Genomic DNA, 22,566 nt, shown 5'->3' with positions numbered 1-22,566 from the left:
ATAAAAAAAAATAATAATAGTTTTCCCTCATATATATATCCAAATAAAATAAATTGATAAACATATATATGACATTTAAAAAAAAATATAATCATGGTTGAAAAAATATATGATACTGCAAAATAATCAAAATAATTATTTTTCCAAAGTTCTGTTAAATTTATTAAGATGTTTTAATCTTTTAAATATAAACATAAAATTTTAGTATTTTTATAAGTTTTTTAGGAAAACTCTGTTGATCAATTACGAACGTAACCAACAGAAAAGGGGGAAAAAAAGAAACTTATAAACTCAACAAGACGACATCAAACTCAGTCATTGAATATTTTCAAAAATGTTGTATCTAACAATTTCTATTAGAAATAATTAGTATGTCACTTACTGTCAATTTATATTAATATGTGCAAATTAAAAGCATACAAATAGTAAAATCTTTGTGAAATTAAGTATAGCATTTAGCTGGCTAAATTTAAAGACACCAGTTTTTTTTATTACAATTGTAAAACGCAATTTAAACATTGATAATCTTATCACGATGAGATAATCATCCACTATTAGACATAATAAGATTAAAATGTGGAAAAAAAAGATTTTTTTAATTTTGAATTTGATAAAATGTTCCGGAAGTGGCCTGGTGTGAAATAATAGCTGTGGAAAAAGAAGATGGTGCATAACAAGTGCTATACGCATAATAATCCCCAGGTCTCAAACAAACCATGTAAGCAAACAAAGTGAACACACTATCGAGCTGCGTTCCCCAAAAGTCGTTCCACAGCAGCGTGAACATTTCCTGATGTAGCGCGGAGAGCTCTGATGTTTTCCTCCCTGTCGTAGAAACCCATATCTTGAAGTTGTGATAGTTGCGTCGCATAGAGCTCCTCAGGGGGGACTACAGTAACAAACCAAGAAAAACTTGTGATTTTGATCGAAACTCCTCAAATAATAACGAACCAAAGTCAGAAAGAGAGTTTAACCATTAGGATTGTTTGTGCTTGGAACATTCAAACCACCAGCTCCGAATCCACCAAACATGTTCATCAGAGCATCAAGACCCATATTGTTTTGGTTTCCTGCATTTTGCAGACACCAACTAAGCATTTGCGTAAGAATATCTACACAATATTCTAAATTTGGTTCATACCTGTACCCTGATTGGTTTGAGCTCCTTCCCTGAAATATAGACAGAGGTAATGTTACAACTAATTTCTAAGTTGATATTGAAAAACAGTACTTGGTTTACACCTCCGCAACAGAAGCATCCCAAAAAAGTAAATACTACTAGATAGGGCAAAAGCAGAAGTAACAAGAATTCTGTATTTAATGCTGATGGGACTTGATAGATGATCTCTTGTTAACATTTAGATGTGAGTCTAATATGCGCTAAAACTGCCAAAGCATAATATACAAGGGAAGATCATCTCAGATTGGTTTAACTGCATTTGTATCAAATTTAATGGCGATCCAATGAAGAATTAACTTTCTGACATAATTTAAAAGAACTCAAACACAGATACTCGAAATTAATTTCCAACACCAAATGAAAACACACAATCTACTACTAATTGCAAGGCTTAATGGAAATAAGTAACCAACAACAAAGTACTGCATTATCTGTAAGTACTGCATGACTGAGCAGGAGTAAAGAGGAAAAAATTTACTATTCGACTAAACGAAGGCAATAGTCATAAACAGCAGAAAACATTAAATAATTACACATATGCAAGGATAGCTGCATTGATAAACGTTTTATGCAGACAACTAGATCCAAGTCATCAATATCTGAAATTGAAATAACATAAAACAGAAACAAATAATTGAAAACAGGAGTTTCACACTCACGGGGTGGATTGCTGCCGACTAAGTTGAGAGAGTTGTTGCTGCAAAGCCATCATTTGCTGAGACAAAAAAAAACACTGAAAAAAGGAGAGCAAACAGTCTAATAACCTACATTGAAACTCATACACACTATATATTTATTCTCCACCAGCTGTAAAACTGCACCATTTACAACAGATCATTTGACATGAAGAACCAACTGGTCAAGTATGAGTTTTCTGATTGACCTAGCATCTTATAGAGATGAATTGATGCTTTTCAAAGAAATTATCAACATTAAAGTATGCAACAATGCTAAAGTTAGTTTTAACAATGTGACAAATATAGACTATAGTATTAATAAATAACTGAAAATATGGTAGATACTATATTTATACACTAAACTGTAGATAGAGAGTGGGCGAGGAATCTCCATCCAAAAGTTTTTAACATTTTCTGTAAATTTTATACAAATACACCGCTACTGTAAATAATGAAACACTGATTGACTAAAAATATTGTCCAACCACGTAATTCTTCAATTTTTATATGGCCTTATTACACAGTATAAACCTAGCTCGATTTTCAGTGTGCCGTGATGTTGAACTACAACAGCCCAAACCATAAAAAAGTGTTATCCCTAGTGTTGCTAAAGGGGCGCCTAGAGTGTGAGACTCATCAGGCCCAAGCCAGTGGGCCTGAAAACACCTCTGACACATTAAAATTGAAGAAGCACTCGCCTCATCATGTCAGATGCCCCTTAGTTCAGGCTCAAAGACCACTTGCCTAATTTATTTAAATTTTTTGTTATATTCGTTTTGGATAATTAACTGCAACGCATGGTAGCCCACAATCATTACAAACCTCCAATCAGAACCTATCCTGCGACAACTCCGGCAATTTTATATAGCATTTTTAGGTTTCTTTGAGTGGTATTAGCTATTTTCTTTAATTTCTTTTCCTATTTATTTGTAAATATTTAGAAAAAATTCTTACTACTCTAATTGTTTGAAAATAATTTGTGTTTTATTGGTTGAAGTTCTTATTTTGAATCGAATATTTATCACTACATCTAAAAATCTTAATTTGGTTGCTTAAATTCCTAATTTGGGTTATACCTCATAGTTTATAACTAAATATTAGATTAAGGCTAAAGTTTGTTGTTTATGCCTTATGTTTGAAGTTGATTCAGAACTGTTTGATGCACGTGTACTTTTTTTATCCTAGAATGCTTATGCGCCACATATTTTATTAACAAACATAATAGTATAAAATAATGAGAGGAAGAAGACCTTTATCTTCAACAATCAGTATTACACCTGAGTTGTTTGCATGCATAAACGACTTCCTAACTTACATTCATTTTATTAACTGAATAAACTGCCAGTTTAATAACTAACAAATTAACCAAACGTTTGGGTACAAAATCTTTGGTCGGCATACGCCTCGAGTCTCGGGCTCCAAGATCCCTTGGCACGTGTTCTGCCCTTAATAACTTCGGTTATATCTCAATTAAATTAAAAATAAAAAATATCTGTTTGCTGAGAAAGAGTAAAAGTGCTTATAGAGGCACACCTGCATCATTTCAGGAGAGGTCAACTCACGAACAAGCTCAGGGTTTTGCATCATTTCTCTCAACTGAGGGTTCATATCAAGCATGCTGCGAAGTTGAGGATTTAAGCCTAGGATCTGCAATCAAGTTGTATCTCACGGAAAAGTAGCGCCAAGTAAAGTTACTAAATCAATTTATTAAAGTATAAATGGTTGTACTTGATCCATGTACCGGGGATTAGAAAGCAAATTTTGCATCATCTGCGTCACGGACGGATTCTGCAATAATTGATTGAATAAAGAGGGATCTGGCATGCCCATTTGCTCCAATCCAGGTATGCCAAGCCCCCTTACCCCAGCAGTAGGGGTTAGTCTTGCATCACCAGTTGGATTAGCATTATTTGATTGGGAACCGCCTAAAATATCCCATTAAAAGCTCAGTTAGAAAGCTTCCTAAAAGAGAGAAAGAAACAACAGTATTACGTGAACTAGAGAAGGGAAAAAATCTATCGACCAAAATAAGAATATACTGTGTTTATTGAACAGTTCCTACACAACCAAGTAGGAAGGCTCTATAAGTTTTCTTTCTTCATCTGGTTGAGCATGTAAAGCATGGAAAATATAATACACAGACAAAACATTACCAAACCTAAATAAATACATAAACCACCAGCTGAGGATACGGCATGAGGTGCAGGATGAACGCTGCTTCAACTAGATCCGAAAATTGTAGGATAACTAGGGTTGGCAAGACATAGAAGGGGAACCAAAGAGCAGAAAACAGACAATCACATCATAGGGAAAGGAAATACATGGAGAATCATTTTCACTTCAAAATTTCCAGATCAGTAACTGGAAAATCAAGAAAATGGACATGAAAAGTAAACTAAAACTTGAGAAATAGCTAAAGAGCACAGCAGTTAAATAAAACAGTAAGAGTGAAAAATTGGAAACAAATGTTGCTATTCCCTATATATAGCTATTCCACCAAAGATATTAAAGCCAAGAATTTTACAAAGCAAAATAAAAAAATTGCAAGCATAAGCTTTTAAGATTTAATCAATTCGTATCTCACCAGAATTACCCCATGGGTTGGGAAGTGGGTTGCTGTTTGGAATTGTGGTTCCTGTGATCATGTCAGGACCAGTGGCTGAAGAATCAGACCCCTCTGGATTTTGAGCAGTACCTTGATTCCTCAATAGAGCTGCAAATGGATTTGATGCCACATCAGTTCCAGTGCCACCACCCATTGTTGTTGCGTTTAAAAGGGGTTCTTGGACATTTTCATACATGCGCCTGAGCATATTAAATCCCTCGGGAGAAGATTCAATATTACTCATGGCCCTGTCAGTGTTCCGCATCATCTCACGCATCAATTCTGGATTCCGTGCAGCTTCAAGTGTTTGCCTAAGGATACTGGGATCATTAAGAATATGAGAAAGTTCAGGATTCCGGTCCATGATCTCACGCATTTGAGGGTTACTCATAATTAAGTTGCGCATGACATCAGGGTTGTTCATTAGGCTTTGGATCGCAGGGGTGTTCATTATCTCCCTCATCATGTTAGGGTTCTGAGTTAGCTGTTCCTGCAACTGTTCAAACTCAGGAAGCCCAGTTCCAAACAATCCAGATGCCCCTGTGCCACCAATTGTCCCTAAACCAAGCCCAGGGAACAATGAAGCACCGCCGTCAGTAAGCCCAGTGCCCCCATTATTGGGGGCAGCACTTGGAGGAGCAGCAGAGGGCGGTGATGCAGCAGGTGCAGAACCACGGACCATATGGACAGTGTGATCTGCTTGCAAACCTATTTAAGAAAATAATGAATCCTTTATGATACATATAAGGACAAACATTAGCAGCATCAATATTAAAAAAATGGAAATATGAGGGGGAAATACTTTGACAGTGCTTGGTTGAACACATCTTGTTCCACTCAGATTTTTTTGGGCAACAAGAGATAAAAGAGGTGATTGGAAAAGATATAATTTCCTTGGGATTCAGAAATACATTACACAAGTCAACGAGTTAAATACAATTGATTTTGCATGACAAACAGTGAAGAAAAAGGATTGAGCAATATGGTGTTTGAAATCAATATTTGACAAGCAAAAGATATGTGGCTTAAAGATTTTAGCTGGAAATATTCAAGGAAGAAAAATGTTTTTAGCTTTTGTATTTTGTCGTTGAAAAGGGGAAAAGTGAGGACGGGCACCAAACAAGCACACTGCTTTCAAATTTCAACACAAGGGACATCTCCTTTTTCTTTCAGCCAACAACGCTCTTATAATTTTTTAACGAGGATGTCTATTGGTAGCTATTACAAGTGAATATTTATGTGCTTCTCGAAAGGCTTCAACGAACAATACACGAAATAGAAAATCAAATGGTTCAACCATCATGGGAAAGGTGACACAAAATCAATTCTCATTTTCAGGCAATGCTATACCAATTATCAACTAAAAAAGCCCTAATTTGACCACCACAATGTGATTCCAGAAATGGAACACCTCTCTTAGCATGCATTATGAATTCATCAAGCATATCTTAATCTTATTTGTACAAAGACCTAACAAAGGTTAAAAATCGAGAAGTTTAGATTTCAAATTCATGGTCAAACAAAGGTCATTTTGCTAAATATTACCCTCATTCGTCTATTGTCTTTCAGTCACTTGACGCCAAGTTTGTATTTAGGCAAGTTCATAACTAATTCCAACCAACACTTCGGGGATTACAGGAACGACTAATTTGAATTCCAAATCATATTGATGCATCTATTTATTTAGCTGAAAATGCAAACAATCACAAAAAAATAATGTCAACAATCTAGTCATCAAACACAAAGCATGCAGGCGTATCAACATAGGGACCACGTACAAAGCATAATTTATCCATGTAAACCCCAACCTAAATCCTCGAAACACCAAATCTCAATCTAAACATTTAACAAACGCAAATTTTCAAAAACCAATAATTTCAATACTTCGCGAAACGCGAGATAACTACATGATAACACAACATCAAAATTCGTTTATAGCTAAAAACAGGGAGATTTATAACTAATAAAAAAAGGTGCAGTTTAGAATAGCATACCAAAGCTTATGAGGGTTTGGTCGTCCTTTAAGATCCGACCTTTGTAAATCAACCGTTGTTGTTCAGCAGGGATATCGCAATTCTGTGCCAATAGACCTTTGAACTCCGCCACCGTGGATTGGAGAGACGTTCGCACCGAAAATTTAGAGCCGTTGGAGCATCGGATGCTGATATTCACCTCCTGCCCTCCCACAACGCCGGCGCCTGTCTCTCCCTCTGTACCCATTGGATTTTTTCTCGACAAGCTCGATCCCTAATTGAAAACCCTAACAAATGAGAAGGATCGCAAATGTTAAATTGATTGCAACAACTTCCAGTTTAGCAAATCAGATTGTGATTGGAGATCAAATAAATTCATCACAATCATATAATCTATACACATATATATACACAGAGAGAGAGAGAGGTGGGAGACGCGTACCGAAGAGGTGATTTTTTTTTTGATCAGAGTGAGTAGAGAGAGAAGAAGGTTAGTTTGGTTGACCTTTTGGTCGGAATATTCCTGGAAGCTCTTGCCTGTGGAGGATAAAAACGTCATTTCATAACACCGATATGTCAGACAAGTGCATAGTTTAAATCTGTTATTATATTTTAATTTTGGTTTGTATTTTATTTAAGGAGAATTTTGGTTTATAAATCATCTTTATCTCGATTGAGTATCATCCACTTTCTTGAATTTTCAAATTTATTATTTTGATTTCAGTATTGATATTTCAACTAAAACGAAAATTTTATTATATTTATAATATAATTAAGTCTCTTGTGACATAATCTCACGGATTTTTATCCGTGAGACGGTCAATCATGCTTTATTTACAATAAAAAATAATATTTTTGCATTGGTCACCCAAATAAAATATCTGTATAACAAAATCGACACGTGAAACTGTATCACGAACTCGATCATAGAACTTGATATTAGGCTTAATAAATTTTTCCATCCAAAATCATGATATACAAAAATATTAGACAATGCTTACACTGATATTAACATGGTACAAAAGCGAGAGTAATCAATCATTTCCCACCACCATATCAATACATGGTATCATAGATTCATAAAACAAGCCCAGACTGTGAATTGAACTGGGTGAATTCAGGAGGGATCCATGGATTGTGCCCCAAAGGAATTTGAAAAAATCATACAATAAGTTTTGATTTTGGTATTGGAACAAAGGGTATGTGCTCATTCTTGCTTATCAGGTGCAACAGAGAATGCGCTTTTCTTCGAGCTCGGTTCGTGCCACATCTAGTCATCTCTATCAAATGCTCGTACACCCCATACTGCAATGCTGCTAGTAAACACGACGAACTATTCGAACCCAGCTCTAGTATAACAGCTGCAGCACATTCTTTGTTCTTAGGCGTCCCATATCTGACTAATTCGACCAGAGTTCGGATAAACGGTAGTTTACCAATCTCGTTCAGTCCTTCCTGATGAGATGCGATGAGCAACAAAATGGAGAGTGATTCGTCAACCATGTCCAATCTCTTATCTTCAAGTATATGAAGCAATGGTGGTATTATACCCGCCTCTATGGCTCTTGTTCGGTTAGATTGGTCGAGTACCAGGCTAAAAAGTGCGGTGGCTGCATCCTTTTTCCCTCTGTTAGTCCCACTTCTCAAGAGATCCACAAGAGGTGGAATCCCATTAGAGCATCCCACAATAACTTTGTTCTCATCAAGAACAGATAAACTGAACAATGCTGCGGCGGAATTTTCTTTAGCCTCTTGTGTTCCACACACCAGAACTCTAACTATAGCAGGAATGGCTCCTCCTCTAGCTATGAGTCTCTTGTTTGACTCATCAAGCGACAAGTTCAATAGAGCAGTAACAATTTGTTGTTGGGTCTCGGAATCATCTGCGTATGATAACGATGATAGGAGAGAGATCAAGGGGGGGATGCCTCCACAGTTTGCGAACAAAATTCTACTGTCGGGACTCTCCTTGGATAGGATGCGAATCCTGAAAATAGCGTCCCTCTGCACGTTAGTGGGCGGCAAATACAGTTTTTGGACTAATGAAGAGATTTCCTCGGCAAGTGGTGAAGACGCAATGTCGGGTTCATCGCATACCTCCTTCTTGGGGAGGTCGTAGCTGTTCTTTTCGCACCATTGGAGGATAAGATTGCGGAGGGCCAAATTTGGAGCCAGTGTCAAGTAATTCAACTTTTGGCCCGTTTTTGGGCATGTCCTGTGACCTGAACTCAACCACTTCCGTATGCTTTCCCGCTCATAAGTCTGAGAAAATAATGAAGCAAATTATTAAATACATAAGCATATAAACTAACACTCCACATTTCATGGTGATGAATAGCGTAGGAATCACCTGGCCAGTTGCAATGATCACTGGATCTGCCATAATCTCGAGACTGATTGGGCAGAGGAATTCATGAGGGATCATCAAAGATTTGCACTTCTCTAAGCGTCTCATCGACAGAGGTCCATCAAGAACACAATTATTTTCATCAATTTCAATTGTTTGCTTAAATTTTTGAAGCAAATCCACAACCTGTTGGATGTTCTCTGAATTAAGTGACCCTTTGGCCTTAACAAGTTTTCTCACAGCCGTGGTTTCTGCCTTGAGATCTTCTACGGTATGCAACTCCAACTTCTTGGCTAGCCTCTCTATTACTGCGCCATCTACATTCCGGTCGTCGTTCCCTGAAAATACAATCATCAAGTCCATTGCAAGTTCAATATCTTGAGTTTCTGCCCTTCTTTTGGCTCGTTTCAGTTGCATATGCATCAGCTCAACCTGACAAACTCAACAAATCAAATAATGATTACACATATGATCCTCAGATTTCTGCAAATACTTCAAGATAACAAGCTAAGAAAAACTTCATTCGGCCCAACAGTACTAAATCACAGACCACGCCGTATATAAAACAAAGAAGAAAAGGAAATGTAGAATTAAATTACTTGTTCTCTGACTTCTTCGGAGATCCCAAGCTTCTCATAAGGCATATCATTCAGTGCATGGTTTATCTTATCGTAAACAGCTTGAAATCTGCTCGAGACTGCCTCACTCTCCATGGCCTAATATTGGATCAAATCAAGAAAATAAAATTTATTATCACAAGGGCATGCATAGTAATCCAAAGATTATGATCAGGAGTAGAGTCGAGGATTCTAACAAGAAAAATCTTGCTTCCAGAGATACAAGTCTTGAGCAATTTCTTAGCAGCCAACAATGATTGATTCAAACTATTCAAATAACATAATGCCTCATCAGATTCGAGCTCTTCCAAAAGAGGGATCAGAAGCCTCAGCCTCCTCACCAAGTTTAAACACTCCTTCCTCTGTGTTTTTCTGAACCCCCCATACGATCCAACATTCTCAACCATCTGTACCATTTGCTTCACCAGATTCCCCTCCCCCATCGAGCAACCCAATACTCCGCTCTTCTTATCTTCAATCCCACTCCCTTCGAATTCCATCGAAGTCCGGCAGATCACTGCAAACAAACTTCGATATTTGTAATGGCTGTAGCCAAGCTAAGGAAATGCCACCTCAAATTTTCACTCAAGTTCTACATTCTAAAAAGCCACGATGATGCTTTAATCTGCTCACTTTCCACAGTAGGTTTTTTCCTATGTTTTCGCTCGGTGTTTGTGGAATTTAAGGATAAGAATTCAGGGCATAGTGTACTTCCATTTTTGGTGGGGTTAATGTACATGAGGTGGTGAATTGAAAGCGGCTGGGCCACGCGGTTTCGGTATGGACATACTCGACGCGTCTTCACATGCATGCAGGGCAGGACCAGGGCTGACTATTAATTCATTTTCTCGTTTCTTGGCCCTAGCTTTTGCTTTCTTTATCCTCGTTTCTTGAGATTTTCTTGGACAACAAATCTATGGGTGGACCCCTTTTTCTTTCTGCATTTTTAACCACTGGACTTAAAGTTGTGCCAATATTAATGGCGTCAATGATTTGGACCGTAAAGTGAGGAAAATGGAGAAAAGGACCCATATCTTAGCTGCTAATGCCAAATGACCACAGCAAGAGAAGCACAAGCACAATAAATGTATCTATCAAGGCATCTTCATCAATTTTAACAAGTGTGAAGGAAGATTTTTGTACTTATCAGGATTATTTACAAGAACAGATGTATACAGAAAAGTTTCTTACAAAATAGACCTCCAGACATGTACTGAAACATGTTGCATTATGTGTAAACGTGGGATGTTATTTGTTTTTTTTTAAAAAACCTTTTACTTGAAGGAATTTAGTTATTGGTTGTGGTATTTCTTGGTTCTTTCTTCTATGCACTAACAAATACAAATTTCCCCCCACATTTCCACCACTCTCCCACCATTTTACACGTTTCCACTCAAGCAATATAAAAGAAATCCTAAGATGCCACATGAACACTTATTTGTTGATTATTCAAAAGAAAATTGGAAAAAGCATCCAATGATATAAAAATATTAATCTTTCGATAATGCCACATGCACAATCAATAATTGACATCAGAAGCCAAATAAATAAATACAAAGTAATCAACTAGCCAATTGGATCGGGTTCAGAAGTCCAGGCCCACTCATTTACTCTCTTTTGCTTGCTTTTTCAAATGAGCCCATCTAGAGTTAAGCCCAATATAAGAACGATGGGCCCAAATACGACCATGTCGTAGTCTCCATTTCCCATTCGTTCCGCGTTCAGAGACATTGATTGATGAAAGCAGAAACAGAGAAACAGCAGCATCGCCATAGCCTGCTAGCTCGATTTTCATTGTAATACCCAGTTACCATAAGCGTCGAATATGTCCCGGCGATTCCTCCCCATTCTAAAGCACCACCTTTCCGCTAAATTCACGACCCACACCCGATCCGTTACATATATGCCCCGACCCGGTGATGGGTCGCCACGCGGCGTCACACTCATTCCCGGTGACGGCGTTGGGCCCCTCGTCACCGGCGCAGTGGAGCAGATTATGGAGGCCATGCACGCCCCCGTCTACTTTGAGAAATATGACATACACGGGGACATGAAGACCGTCCCTCCCGGGGAGATCGATTCCATCAAGAAGAACAAGGTGTGTCTCAAGGGAGGGTTGAAAACTCCTGTTGGCGGAGGTGTTAATTCTCTCAATGTCATCTTGAGGAAGGAACTCGATCTCTACGCTTCACTTGTCCACTGCTTTAATCTCAAGGGATTGCCTACGCGTCATGATAATGTAGACATTGTCGTGATCCGGGAGAATACGGAGGGAGAGTACTCTGGCCTCGAGCATGAGGTTGTTCCTGGAGTTGTAGAAAGCCTTAAGGTAATCTTGGGTTCATGTTTATGTTCGTGTTTGTGCATTTGTGATGCTGTTGAATGGTGGCGTTGAGTGCTATCCCGTCTGCTGTTTGTTTCAATGCATCATATAATTGCGAATTGTCCGGTCACGCATTGGTCTTTTCTGTTTTGAATATGGATTGTCTCATGCTTTACAGTTTTTGTCTGCCATTTACGTGTGAAAAGGAAGAATTACTGTTCAAATAAAATGTATAGAGGTCCTTTATTCCAAATCCTAACCTTGTTGTAATGCCATGAACTAAGAAATACAAGTACCCGGCATGTATGTACAATGAGTTTCCACATCTCTCGTAGTCTATTAATCTTGGCCTGGCTATTATTTTAAAGCAATCCAATCAGAATGGAATTAGAAGGAAACCTTTAAATTGATACTAAAATCTGAAGGAATGGAAGTCAACATTTGATTCTAATCCAGCACAATAACAGCTACCGGTGTGCATGTTTCAAGTACATTTTTTCTTAGATTTTCTCTGGAGATTCTCTGTTTTCCACCCGTTCCTCATTTAGTCAAATTGCAAGGTGATTACAAAGTTCTGCTCAGAACGAATAGCAAAATACGCATTTGAGTATGCCTATCTCAACAACAGGAAGAAAGTGACTGCTGTGCATAAAGCAAACATAATGAAACTTGCGGATGGTCTTTTTTTAGAATCCTGCCGTGAAGTTGCTAGCGCTTACCCTAGTATACAATACAATGAGATGATAGTGGATAATTGCTCAATGCAGCTTGTTTCCAAACCAGAGCAATTTGATGTCATGGTAAGTGACAATATATGTGTTCGTTTGCACGCATACCTTTCTTATGTTACCTATACGGCTATACCTATTTTTCTTCTGCAATGCATGCATTTTTATCCTTTTCTTCTGATTCTTTATATTTTCATGTATATAACTAACTGATGAGAGTTTTAATTTCTCCATTTTGTCACCAATTTGCAATATCATTATGCGGCTGGTAATAGAAAGATGTTTGTTGGATGTACACATATGCATTTCCCTTGTAGCACTTCTGCGCGAATGCTAATGTATCGACTTGCATAGAAAAGTGAACTTCAGGAATAGCTCATTGATTTGTGATTGATGTTGGTATAAATCACTGTGTGAAAAGTCTTATTTTGGTCTTCTTTCTGGAATGGGACCTTAAATTGCAAGCATATCATGGTTGTTTTTGTTGAACTCTCAAATCATCCAAACTTGATTTGGAAATTTTAAAATATAAAATGTCGTGCTATTCTATTAAGTTGTAAATGGAATAAGGTCCTGGTTGTGGTGAAAATCCAAATACGAACAAAACATGTTTGATGATATCATATGATGTAGCCTTTGAGTTCAACTTAAAGGGTCAATTTTTGGGTTAAGAGATGCAATACATAATAGACACGATGAATGGGATAGAGGCATAGAGCTTACTTTCTCCCCTTAGTCTGGTTATATTTTTCTCATGGTCACTGACTCCCCTCTTTGGTTTCATTGCTTATCGACTAAGAAATATACATTTTGTAGGTGACTCCTAATCTGTATGGGAATCTTGTTGCAAATACGGCTGCCGGTATAGCTGGGGGGACTGGTGTCATGCCTGGCGGTAATTTAGTTATCTCCCTCTTCAAAACTGGAAGATTGTGAGTTGCCCTATTTTCGAGTTACAATTCAATGGTGGTGGTTTCTTCACTGAGCAAATCCCATTTTTCTGAAATAAAAAATATGGTGGTGCTTTTCATTCATCTTTATGCCTACTGTTAATGTCTTAACTTGGTTGGACATGGATGATGTAACTTGTGGATTTCTTTAGTCATGGATCTTGGTCTGATGACGTTCAGGGAATGTGGGGGCTGATCACGCGGTCTTTGAGCAAGGTGCTTCTGCAGGAAATGTGGGAAATGAGAAATTAGCAGAGCAAAAGAAGGCAAATCCAGTGGCTCTGCTTCTTTCATCAGCTATGTTGCTGAGACACCTCCAGTTTCCTTCATTTGCTGATCGGTTGGAGACTGCGGTGAAGCGTGTGATATCTGAAGGTAAGTTCCGGACAAAAGATCTTGGCGGAGCCAGTACGACCCAAGAAGTTGTGGATGCTGTCATTGCAAATCTGGACTGAATTATAGTCTCCTTGGTTCCGCTCACCGTTTTCCTTGATCATGTTGCAAGTCTTGTGATGATTTTGATGATATGCATTCACCACATATTCAGGGTAGAATAATGATAATGATAATGATAACGAATCTTCTTCAGTAAAGCACGCATCACAATAAGAATCAAGAAAAATTTAAAGCCATTTTATGTTTTTGGGTTGTTCACTGATAATCCACATTTTTTATGTCCAAAGAAGTTTGGATCGGTTCAATTTATAGAAGCCTTGTGAATTTGATATAGAGATAGGTGAATGCGTACACGTTTGTTTGTGTGTGTGTATATATATGTGTGTATATATATATATAATATATACATGGTAGCGTGCTCTGTTGTAAATTTAAAAAGGGTTTCTCCTCGAAGGCTAATGGCTACGGATCATTTTCAGCCATCATCATTTTCAGCCAAACAATATGATTACAATCCTAAGTTACTCAAGTCCCTTTCCCAGCAACGAGCTAGTTGAAGTTCAAATGAACTTCGGTAGTGTCTGAGTATGATTTGGGTTAAGGGTGCAATGAACTGAGTTGATTCGCGAGCTTTTCAAGCCAGCTCGAAAAATATTTGATTTATATTTAAGCTTATTGGATTCGAGCCGAAGTTGAACATGTTTAACTTGTTTTCGAGTCAAACTCGAGCTATAATTATTTTGTTCGATAGTTTGTGAAACGCTCGCGAGCTTTAGTATTTTATTAATATAATATAAGTATATATTAAATAAATAGATCTCGAGACTTTCAAATATTTATTTTGAACAATAAATCAAATAGTTCAAAAACCTGTTTGAATCTTTCAAGCCGAACTCTAAATTTAATTCAAACTTAATTTGTGTAAAAAATTTTAAAATTTGAAGTTAAATTTTAGAGCTTCAAATCAATCTCGAATAGAACTAATTCGTGCCAAATTCGAGTCAAATCGAACTTTCATTATATTCGGCTAAATTCGTTTCGTTTACACCCTTAATTTGATAGCAGCAAAAACCTGCTGAAAATATTTTTGGTTCCTGCAAGCCGCAAGGCCAGCAACAGTAGTTTACACTCGAGTAAATGCTGGAGAAATGAAGACGATGCTACGATTTTTGTTGCATTCTCCTGAAATATTCATTCACCCTTTGGCAAGGAGCTCACGGCAAGTTGCCCGCAAGGATAGCTAGGCTTCCATTGACTGTGGAGGAGACCTGTTCTTTGTGTCGAGTTGCCGACAAATCAATCGATTTTTTTTGCTTGGCATCATATTTTCCAAGATAACGTTAAAAACTAGGAAGACATTGCGGAGCAAAACAAGAATCAAGAAAACGAAGATTTTAGCACCATTTTGTATGATTTATAGTACATGGCAGCCATACAAAGATTAAGTTACAATTTTTCAGATGCATGCAAGGGATACCATAAGCTAGTTAGAAATTATGATGATCACCTAGATACCCCCATTTATCTGGTATTCTGTTTTTTTTTTATTACCAATTAAAAAAGGTCATGTTCCACAAGAAACCTGACAAAAGCTGCGATTTATGTACTTACATACTAGCTACAAACCCTATCCAGTAACAAATGTAACACATTAACACAGCAACATCAAAATCTCAAACTATATATCTTCAAGCCGATGTAATAGTGATTCCGCAAAGCTCTGCTGCCTGCAAATGTACAGATAAACATGACACGAATTTTAACAATACATTTCAAATCTCCAAGGCATGGCCACATTGTTCGAAAATTTTTAACGCGTTTAATAACAGTTGTGCCATGGACCAATGCTGCTGAAGAAAAGATCAGGTTAATCTAAACTTACTTGCGCTCTCGATGCTTGGGGCTGGGGAGAGAGTATTTCAAATATCCATCCCATGGCACCTTTTTAAGACCTGCTCGAAGAGAAATGATGTCCCTCACCCTGATGTAAACACCGAAACAATAACAGTAAAAGTCAACTTAGTCAGAATGGCTTGGGAATACAAAGTTGCTCACAAAATGTCTCACTATATAGTGATAGGGCGAGCCTTATAAGGAAATAAGGATTTATTTGAGACTGAAAATAGATATAGCCAAAATAGCTCTCAAATAAAATGGAAAAGAGAATGGTAATTTTGGGCATACGATATATTCAAAGTTTCAAACATTCATCTAGTATCTATTACTACATATTAACTGTTAGAGACAAGACAAACTACTTTCACACGTCAAAAGTACACTATGATTTAAACTTCAACTACAAAAAAATTCAAATCACAGAGAGTATTTTTTTAGTGTTAGGCCTTGCGAGACTGACCGAGTTAATATGGAGTTAATTTACAAAAATAACACACGCATAAAAAATCATAGTTGTAATACATTAGTGACAATGATAATTATTTATCTTCCATCATCTTTGTAACGCCCCAGATTCAACGACTGTCCTCATTGTACCAAGACGAATCTTTCCAGTGTGCTTATGTCCCTGCCCTCTTCGGCCCCGGGCCTCACGTGCCCACCAGCTTCCGCTTGGTTCATCCCCGAACCACACCGTACTAGAAGAGGTCAACTCTGATACCAACTGTAACGCCCCAGATTCGACGACTGTCCTCATTGTACCAAGAAGAGTCTTTCCATCGTGCTTATTTCCTCATTCACACGCACCCTAGGAAACTTTTCAGGAGGTCAACCATCCCATAATTGTCCCAAGTCAAGCACACTTAACTTTGGAGTTCTTATGTGATGAGCTACCGAAAAGAAGAAGATGCACCTTCTTGATATAATTAATACCTATCAAATCTTTTAAGCCCTCCTCAACTGCACAGTCACATACCTGAACAGTTTCGGAATACTTCACCTTCCGGTGTAAGATCTGTTCATTCGTGTTCCCTTCGTCTAGAAGCCTGTCAGGAGCCGCTCATTGTCCATGCAACTTCATGGCACCGACAATCACCCCCTGCCCACTTCGACCCCCGACCTCACAATCTTGCTATTACATAAATCAATATTATCAAGAAATATTAGAAGTTAAATTTATTTATTTACGATTTCCTAAATTAATTTCCAAATAAATCCTTAAATAATTTTGCAACAAAAGGTATTGATTCAGTATTTCATTACGCACACACTGAGCATGTACCTATCTACTAGTTTTAAGAATGGATCATATGATACCAATATCTACCTCTCAGCAAATTCAATAGGTGTTTCCCCTGGTTTCAGATTTTGAGGCTCCAGGTACCATACATCACAAACAACTGCCCATGATGTCATAAGCTGCAGCAAGTGTGTTGTGAATGATTGCCTGTAATAGAGATTAGAACACATTTTAGAAAACCTTCTAACTAGTGAAGTAATAGTTTTGTAGAACCACATCAAAAGGAGACATCACTAGCTATCATTAACAAATATCATGCTATCAAAATTTCCCACAGAACAAGCTGTAGAAATAAACGATAGAAGCCATTGAAAGATGATAGGTTGTCTTTTCTCATTTCCTGCAACCTAATTAACTCCTAATACTATTGTTTCAACACATGAACTCATACCTAAATAATATATATTTCAGAAAATAACATAAAGCAAGCAAAATGTTATAAATATCAACAGCATGTCAATTAAAAAAGAATTGTACGCATAAGGAAAAGAGAAATGAAATACTTACTTTCGGCTGTTCCAGAAGGCATCAACAAAAATCTTGTTATACTTGATTGCGACTGGACAGACAGTGCAGCCTAGTTCAAATGCACCCTAAACACCATTAACAAAAATCTTTTACACCAATTTTTTTAATCTCCTACATCCATTTGAACTATAATTTAACAATATGCAACTTGTTCTTATATCACCAACTTATATTCTACACGATTATATCTATTTCACCAGAAGAAAATCCACATTGAACAGTAAGTCAAATAATGTTTGGGGAGAGCAATATGCTACAGTGTGGGGAAACGAGAACATTCACAGGCAAAAAATTTATCCTTATGTCAGTCGAGGTACAGAAAGCAACACAGCAGACATTTAACAGTTCCAAGCTTATATAATAAACTGACTTTGACAGATAAAACATTGTCACCTTCTTAAACATCACAGTATAGTGGTTATTCACACAAGTTCCTTCAGGGAATATGAGAAGAGGATTGCTGTCAGTCCCATTGACATGTTCTCTTAACCTGGGACAAAATAGAACAAGAAAAATGATGTTTTTGACATATTGACCCCATTATGAAACACATACTTTCTTGCCACAATTTCACGATCCTTGGACTCAGAGCGGTTGAACCAGATGCATCCTAAACTTTCCAAAATAGTGCTCTGCAACAATCCTATACAGGAGCAACCACTATAATGTAAACACGAAAAATAAAGTAAAAGAGCACACTACATCGCCAGCATCGGACCCTGGTAAACAAAATTCTTGATTCTTATGCATCTCCACCAGTTACCTAAACAAGATGATAAACACTTCCAAAGAAAAAATTACTATCTTTTCTAAAATTCATTAAGGTTCAAAAATTGAGTTGCCAAAAGCAATCGTCATCAATTTTCATACTCCCGATCCAAGATTCAAAAACTCCAATGTCCATAGTGATATTACTATGAAATAGTCCACCACACACATACACGCATATCCAATAGTCTTCTACCAGCTAATGATTATGATATAAATTTGACAAAGAATGAAAAGGTCAAATTTGAGAAGGCAGGGAGTGAGATAATGCACATTTGGCATTCCTAAAATAAGTATCTGGATTTTTCAAACTTTTCACGCACAAAATAATCCAGAAGGTTTCACAATCAAAAAATTAGAGACATGCTAAATGCTAATACTTACCAACCCAGCCAGGATGCTTCTGCATTATCACTGCAAATGCGGTCATTTGTTCCAAAACGATGAAATCAATCATTGACGTATGGTTTGCCACAAACACCTGAAACGGTTGTGTGAACACAAATCTCTTGAAAGACAATTTAAACTACTACTCGAAGTTCTACCTGCTTAGGCCGAATACTGGGGCGAGGACCGTGATACTTGACAACCCCAGTCCATGATGCAACAAAAAAGCTGCAAATGAGCTCCACTAGACCTCTCTGAACAGAAAATAACCAACTAGTGAGTTACAGAAGTCCAATCTAAGGACTATGCAACATCTTCTGCACAAAAAGAAACTAAATAATGACCAAAACTCACAAATAGCAAAAAATTATGTTTGCCAAGGTGTGCGTTCTTTATTCCCAAGGCCATCTATTTCCTTCTCTCTCTCTCCTTTTTCTTTGTTTTCACTGGTTTCCCTGAGATATGAATTCTAGTCTTGCTACCTATTACCCTACTTCATATATTATGATTTGAGCAAACCCAAATTGGATAAAACAAACATTTCTTTTACCCAGTCATTGTTTATTCCCCAAGAAAACACTGATAAAACTCTAAATCCAGGTCCTTAAAAGTATGAACGTCTAAGGTTAACGTCCAGTATATTAATAACATTACTATTATAACAAGATGAGTCAAAAAGGAAAATTAATCGGTCACACCTCTAACTTTTTCCTTAGCTTGTCATGCCCTTTCAACAGGAAATGGACAGGAAAATAGCATGATAGAAATACTATCCATCCAACTGCCAATACGATAACCCTGCATTTGATATGAAATTCATGAAGCATCACAATACATTAGGATCCACGAGAAAATAATAGACGCAAATTCCTACCATTATAGTCTGAGAAAAAACATTTAATGCGACTTCTACATGCAGTGTGACTGGTTGCAGTTATTAAAATGAATCAAACAACCCACCAAACAAAGAATAAAAACACTTGACGATTTTGTGTTTCAGATGTGCACATTTTAATCAATGCTTCATCATATGAAGCTCCACAAACCCGAGTATGCACCAAATCAGACTTACTACACACATAACAGAAATATCAACACACAGATGCAACACATTCTGTTATAATCTGAAATATCACAACGTACAACTTTTAAGGGTAAACAAAGCTTGATCCCGAAAATCATCAAAAGAAATGGCCTAATTCTCATTTGAACCCCAAATTAGTCATTAGAAATTTAGAATCTTAATTGGCCACATAATATACTCAAAGGAAAGGGTTTTCAGATAAAACGTAAATACTTTTAAAAAACAGAAATAATTCTAAATGCCCTGAAAATGAAAAGAGGTGATTGATCCCGAGTGAAAGAGGACGAGACTTCGTTACATATCGATGCTGAACAAAGCTAAAATTAAACAAGTATTATATGCATGGGGAACAAACTCACCTTACTGGGAAAAGCAACCCATATCTGACTACAACTCCCAAACACCACAAAGGAAACAAATATATGTTCCAATTCCAAGGCTCTGGTGGATTTGACTTGAAGCATCTTGTGAAAGAATCCTAACCGGGAGTAAAAATCATAGATAAAAACATAAATACACCATTTTCTCAAGGGACTCAACACTGAGACAGGGAACTAAAGAACAGAAAGGAATAAAGGAAACATAGAATAAGTCATATGTGCAAGAAAAATAGCTTCCACACGAGTATAATCGCAGCAAGTTTGTCCAATATTTAACAAACTGCTAAATGAAACAAATCAAGAAGCTTGCAGCAAGCAGTACCAAGTCCAGCGCGTTAACTTCCAAAAGGGAACTCTGGGAAACAAGTGGAGCAGCCAGCATCCTTTATCAGATGTAGCAGGGCAAGTATTGAAATCAAAACAAAACGATCGTCATCTAAATCCTAATCCTACCCACATCACCTCTAAACTGATATTGATAATAAAAGAGAGGGGAAACATGAAATCCACAAATCAACTCGAAATTCGTCGGAAGAAAAACACTCACATCAACAATCGCACCCGCTGCCTCAGACAATGTCGGCGAAATATCCAACAAATCACGCCTAAACAACCAAACAATACATATAACAACGTGAGATGCACACACAGATGATAGATGATAAAGGAAATTCAAAAAAGTGGGGGAAAATCACAGTCGTAGTTTCCTGTGGGGCTCTTGAATGGATCCAGATGGAAGGTAATCTTCGATATTGGGGCGATCCAAATCCAATTCGGAAGCCGATGCTCGTAGCTTGCTCATTTTCCCAATCTTCAGAGCATAATCAATGATTTTGATAATAACATACGTAGAGATGAGCACTGCTCCCCTCTCCTTCACTCTGCTGCTGCACCACCACCACCTCATCTTTATATATATAATAACATATTATCGAAATAATAATAATAATATAATATGAAATGAGTTCAAAGCCCGATTTAAATGGGGCCAATAGGGATGTTTGGGCCACAATCCGTGGGCTAACCTCATCCAGTCCAGCATTTGTAATCCAGTTTTTTTCATTTTTTTTTCTCTCTTTGACTTTGTTCATTTTCAATTATTAATTTATAAATAATGAAATAATTTCAAAAAATAATACTCATGAGAAACGCGACTCATAGAATATTTTAAACGCAATTATTATAAACGAATTTGGAAAAAAGTAGAAAATCAAATATCCATGATGAAGGATTTCTTGGTAGAGTGATAAGAAGATTTGATTAATCTTAATTAGAATGAAGCATGTCGAAATCTCAACATATATATGATATGTATTTTTCGATATTATATATCACTTCTATTAATCGTTACATGTTTTTTAAATTCAAATTTACATTATAGTCATGCATCTGACTGCTGATTATCTATAATATATATTCCAATAAACCAAATTATACGAAAATAAAATTATTATTATATTCTTCACCGAAGTAAAATTTCAAAATTATAATATTATATCTAATTTATAATGTAAACCAAATGATTATAGAAAAAAATAATTAGAATCTACATAAATTTTTTTAATATAATATATGAATTTACAGGCACGATTGGTGAACCAGCAGATTCTCGGTTTGGTCACTCACTAAAGATGCAGTCAATAACGCGTATAATATGACATTGGTAGTAGACAAACGAGTAATTATCTCGACGTTTGATTTATTCATGCACTAAGAATCATATTGTTACTCCAAACAAAAGCAAAAACAAAATGTATAAACATGTTTCTCTTTCTTTTTCTTTGTTTTAAAGATAAACAAGAATGTTGGTGGTTTTGTTTATGTAATGTCAACTTATAGGTTTGCACGTCTTATTCATTGGTCAAAAATGAAGAATGATAAAACTAAAAGAAACATGTACTTTGAATGAACATAATAATTATAAACTCATCATTGTTGATTAACATTAAATAAATTGACAAGGTTGGAGTTGGACTATGTCGTATGTAAGATGATCAGATCAACCCACCAGCAGTTTGTTCAGCTGCAACCCTCCTAAGTTTTTTTTTTTTTTTTTTTTTAATGAAACAAATAATATAATATTTTATAAATGCAAGTATTACGATTTGAGTATATCTTTTGTAACACGTGTTCACGGATCTTTATTCGTGAGACTTGTCATTAATGTCCATATTTACAATAAAAAGTAATATTTTTTATGGATGACTCGAATAGAAGATATGTCTCACAAAATTGCCTCGTGAGATCGTTTCACAAAAGTTTTTGTGTTGTGATTTTCATAATATGAAATAAAATTTAAATAATTTTATTTATCATGTAACGTGCGTCATGTAATCTTTTGCCTTAAAACCCAAGTTTCTTCATTATTATACACCTAATCAACCTAATCAACTTGAGCAACTATATATATATATATATATATATATA

The 22,566-nt window shown here is 36.6% G+C and overlaps 4 protein-coding genes across 7 annotated transcripts; 1 reads left to right on the top strand and 3 right to left on the bottom strand.

The window, feature by feature from the left end:
* Positions 1-616: 616 nt before the first annotated feature.
* Positions 617-6,972, bottom strand: LOC140984589 (ubiquitin domain-containing protein DSK2b-like). 2 transcript variants are annotated; one of them, XM_073452125.1, is made up of 9 exons: positions 6,878-6,972; positions 6,457-6,722; positions 4,442-5,170; positions 3,586-3,782; positions 3,391-3,504; positions 1,840-1,895; positions 1,142-1,170; positions 975-1,070; positions 617-889 (listed from the first exon to the last, which is right to left on the bottom strand). In XM_073452125.1, exons 2-9 carry the CDS (start codon positions 6,680-6,682, stop codon positions 741-743), a joined length of 1,596 nt encoding a protein of 531 aa, XP_073308226.1. In that variant the 5' UTR covers positions 6,683-6,722; positions 6,878-6,972; the 3' UTR covers positions 617-740. The 2 variants fall into 2 exon arrangements, with proteins under 2 accessions (XP_073308226.1, XP_073308225.1); XM_073452124.1 differs by lacking the exon at positions 6,878-6,972 and having other exon boundaries at positions 6,457-6,853.
* A 402-nt stretch (positions 6,973-7,374) lies between these two features.
* On the bottom strand, positions 7,375-10,116 carry LOC140984675 (U-box domain-containing protein 15-like). The gene is made up of 4 exons (XM_073452221.1): positions 9,597-10,116; positions 9,382-9,498; positions 8,786-9,214; positions 7,375-8,697 (listed from the first exon to the last, which is right to left on the bottom strand). The coding sequence occupies exons 1-4, from the start codon at positions 9,897-9,899 to the stop codon at positions 7,597-7,599; spliced, it is 1,950 nt and encodes a 649-aa protein (XP_073308322.1). The 5' UTR covers positions 9,900-10,116; the 3' UTR covers positions 7,375-7,596.
* Positions 10,117-11,111: 995 nt separating this feature from the next.
* Positions 11,112-14,127, top strand: LOC140985235 (isocitrate dehydrogenase [NAD] regulatory subunit 1, mitochondrial-like). 3 transcript variants are annotated; one of them, XM_073453027.1, is made up of 4 exons: positions 11,112-11,728; positions 12,295-12,522; positions 13,267-13,345; positions 13,581-14,127. In XM_073453027.1, the coding sequence occupies exons 1-4, from the start codon at positions 11,225-11,227 to the stop codon at positions 13,853-13,855; spliced, it is 1,086 nt and encodes a 361-aa protein (XP_073309128.1). In that variant the 5' UTR covers positions 11,112-11,224; the 3' UTR covers positions 13,856-14,127. The 3 variants fall into 3 exon arrangements, with proteins under 3 accessions (XP_073309128.1, XP_073309126.1, XP_073309127.1); XM_073453025.1 differs by having other exon boundaries at positions 12,271-12,522; XM_073453026.1 differs by having other exon boundaries at positions 11,114-11,728; positions 12,283-12,522; positions 13,581-14,125.
* Positions 14,128-15,308: 1,181 nt separating this feature from the next.
* Positions 15,309-21,053, bottom strand: LOC140984701 (glycerol-3-phosphate acyltransferase 9-like). The gene is made up of 12 exons (XM_073452251.1): positions 20,835-21,053; positions 20,687-20,744; positions 20,119-20,237; positions 19,374-19,473; positions 18,834-18,929; positions 18,673-18,769; positions 18,076-18,163; positions 17,914-18,010; positions 17,500-17,585; positions 17,020-17,139; positions 15,679-15,777; positions 15,309-15,523 (listed from the first exon to the last, which is right to left on the bottom strand). The coding sequence occupies exons 1-12, from the start codon at positions 21,044-21,046 to the stop codon at positions 15,475-15,477; spliced, it is 1,221 nt and encodes a 406-aa protein (XP_073308352.1). The 5' UTR covers positions 21,047-21,053; the 3' UTR covers positions 15,309-15,474.
* Positions 21,054-22,566: the final 1,513 nt, after the last annotated feature.

The sequence above is a fragment of the Primulina huaijiensis genome, chromosome 9, assembly GCF_012295235.1.
Source record: "Primulina huaijiensis isolate GDHJ02 chromosome 9, ASM1229523v2, whole genome shotgun sequence".
In the NCBI taxonomy this organism is placed as follows: Eukaryota; Viridiplantae; Streptophyta; class Magnoliopsida; order Lamiales; family Gesneriaceae; genus Primulina; species Primulina huaijiensis.
The sequence above is the reverse complement of the archived record's forward strand: the minus strand, read 5'-3'. Positions and strand labels throughout refer to the sequence as shown.

What these genes read in the sequence shown, in the direction of transcription:
- LOC140984701 (XM_073452251.1), bottom strand. Translation starts at nt 21,046, where the DNA reads ATGAGGTGGTGGTGGTGCAGCAGCAGAGTGAAGGAGAGGGGAGCAGTG. An exon ending in CAGCGGGTGCGATTGTTGAT is followed by an intron (nt 20,238 to 20,686) that starts GTGAGTGTTTTT and finishes ACTCCCGGTTAG; the next exon opens with GATTCTTTCACAAGATGCTT. An exon ending in AGCTAAGGAAAAAGTTAGAG is followed by an intron (nt 18,930 to 19,373) that starts GTGTGACCGATT and finishes TTTTCTGTTCAG; the next exon opens with AGAGGTCTAGTGGAGCTCAT.
- LOC140984589 (XM_073452125.1), bottom strand. Translation starts at nt 6,682, where the DNA reads ATGGGTACAGAGGGAGAGACAGGCGCCGGCGTTGTGGGAGGGCAGGAG. An exon ending in ATCCCCGGTACATGGATCAA is followed by an intron (nt 3,505 to 3,585) that starts GTACAACCATTT and finishes ACTTGATTGCAG; the next exon opens with ATCCTAGGCTTAAATCCTCA. An exon ending in CCTCTCCTGAAATGATGCAG is followed by an intron (nt 1,896 to 3,390) that starts GTGTGCCTCTAT and finishes TTTTTGTCTCAG; the next exon opens with CAAATGATGGCTTTGCAGCA.
- LOC140985235 (XM_073453025.1), top strand. Translation starts at nt 11,225, where the DNA reads ATGTCCCGGCGATTCCTCCCCATTCTAAAGCACCACCTTTCCGCTAAA. An exon ending in GAGTTGTAGAAAGCCTTAAG is followed by an intron (nt 11,729 to 12,270) that starts GTAATCTTGGGT and finishes TTCCTCATTTAG; the next exon opens with TCAAATTGCAAGGTGATTAC. An exon ending in CAGAGCAATTTGATGTCATG is followed by an intron (nt 12,523 to 13,266) that starts GTAAGTGACAAT and finishes TACATTTTGTAG; the next exon opens with GTGACTCCTAATCTGTATGG.
- LOC140984675 (XM_073452221.1), bottom strand. Translation starts at nt 9,899, where the DNA reads ATGGAATTCGAAGGGAGTGGGATTGAAGATAAGAAGAGCGGAGTATTG. An exon ending in CTGGAAGCAAGATTTTTCTT is followed by an intron (nt 9,499 to 9,596) that starts GTTAGAATCCTC and finishes ATCCAATATTAG; the next exon opens with GCCATGGAGAGTGAGGCAGT. An exon ending in CCGAAGAAGTCAGAGAACAA is followed by an intron (nt 9,215 to 9,381) that starts GTAATTTAATTC and finishes TGAGTTTGTCAG; the next exon opens with GTTGAGCTGATGCATATGCA.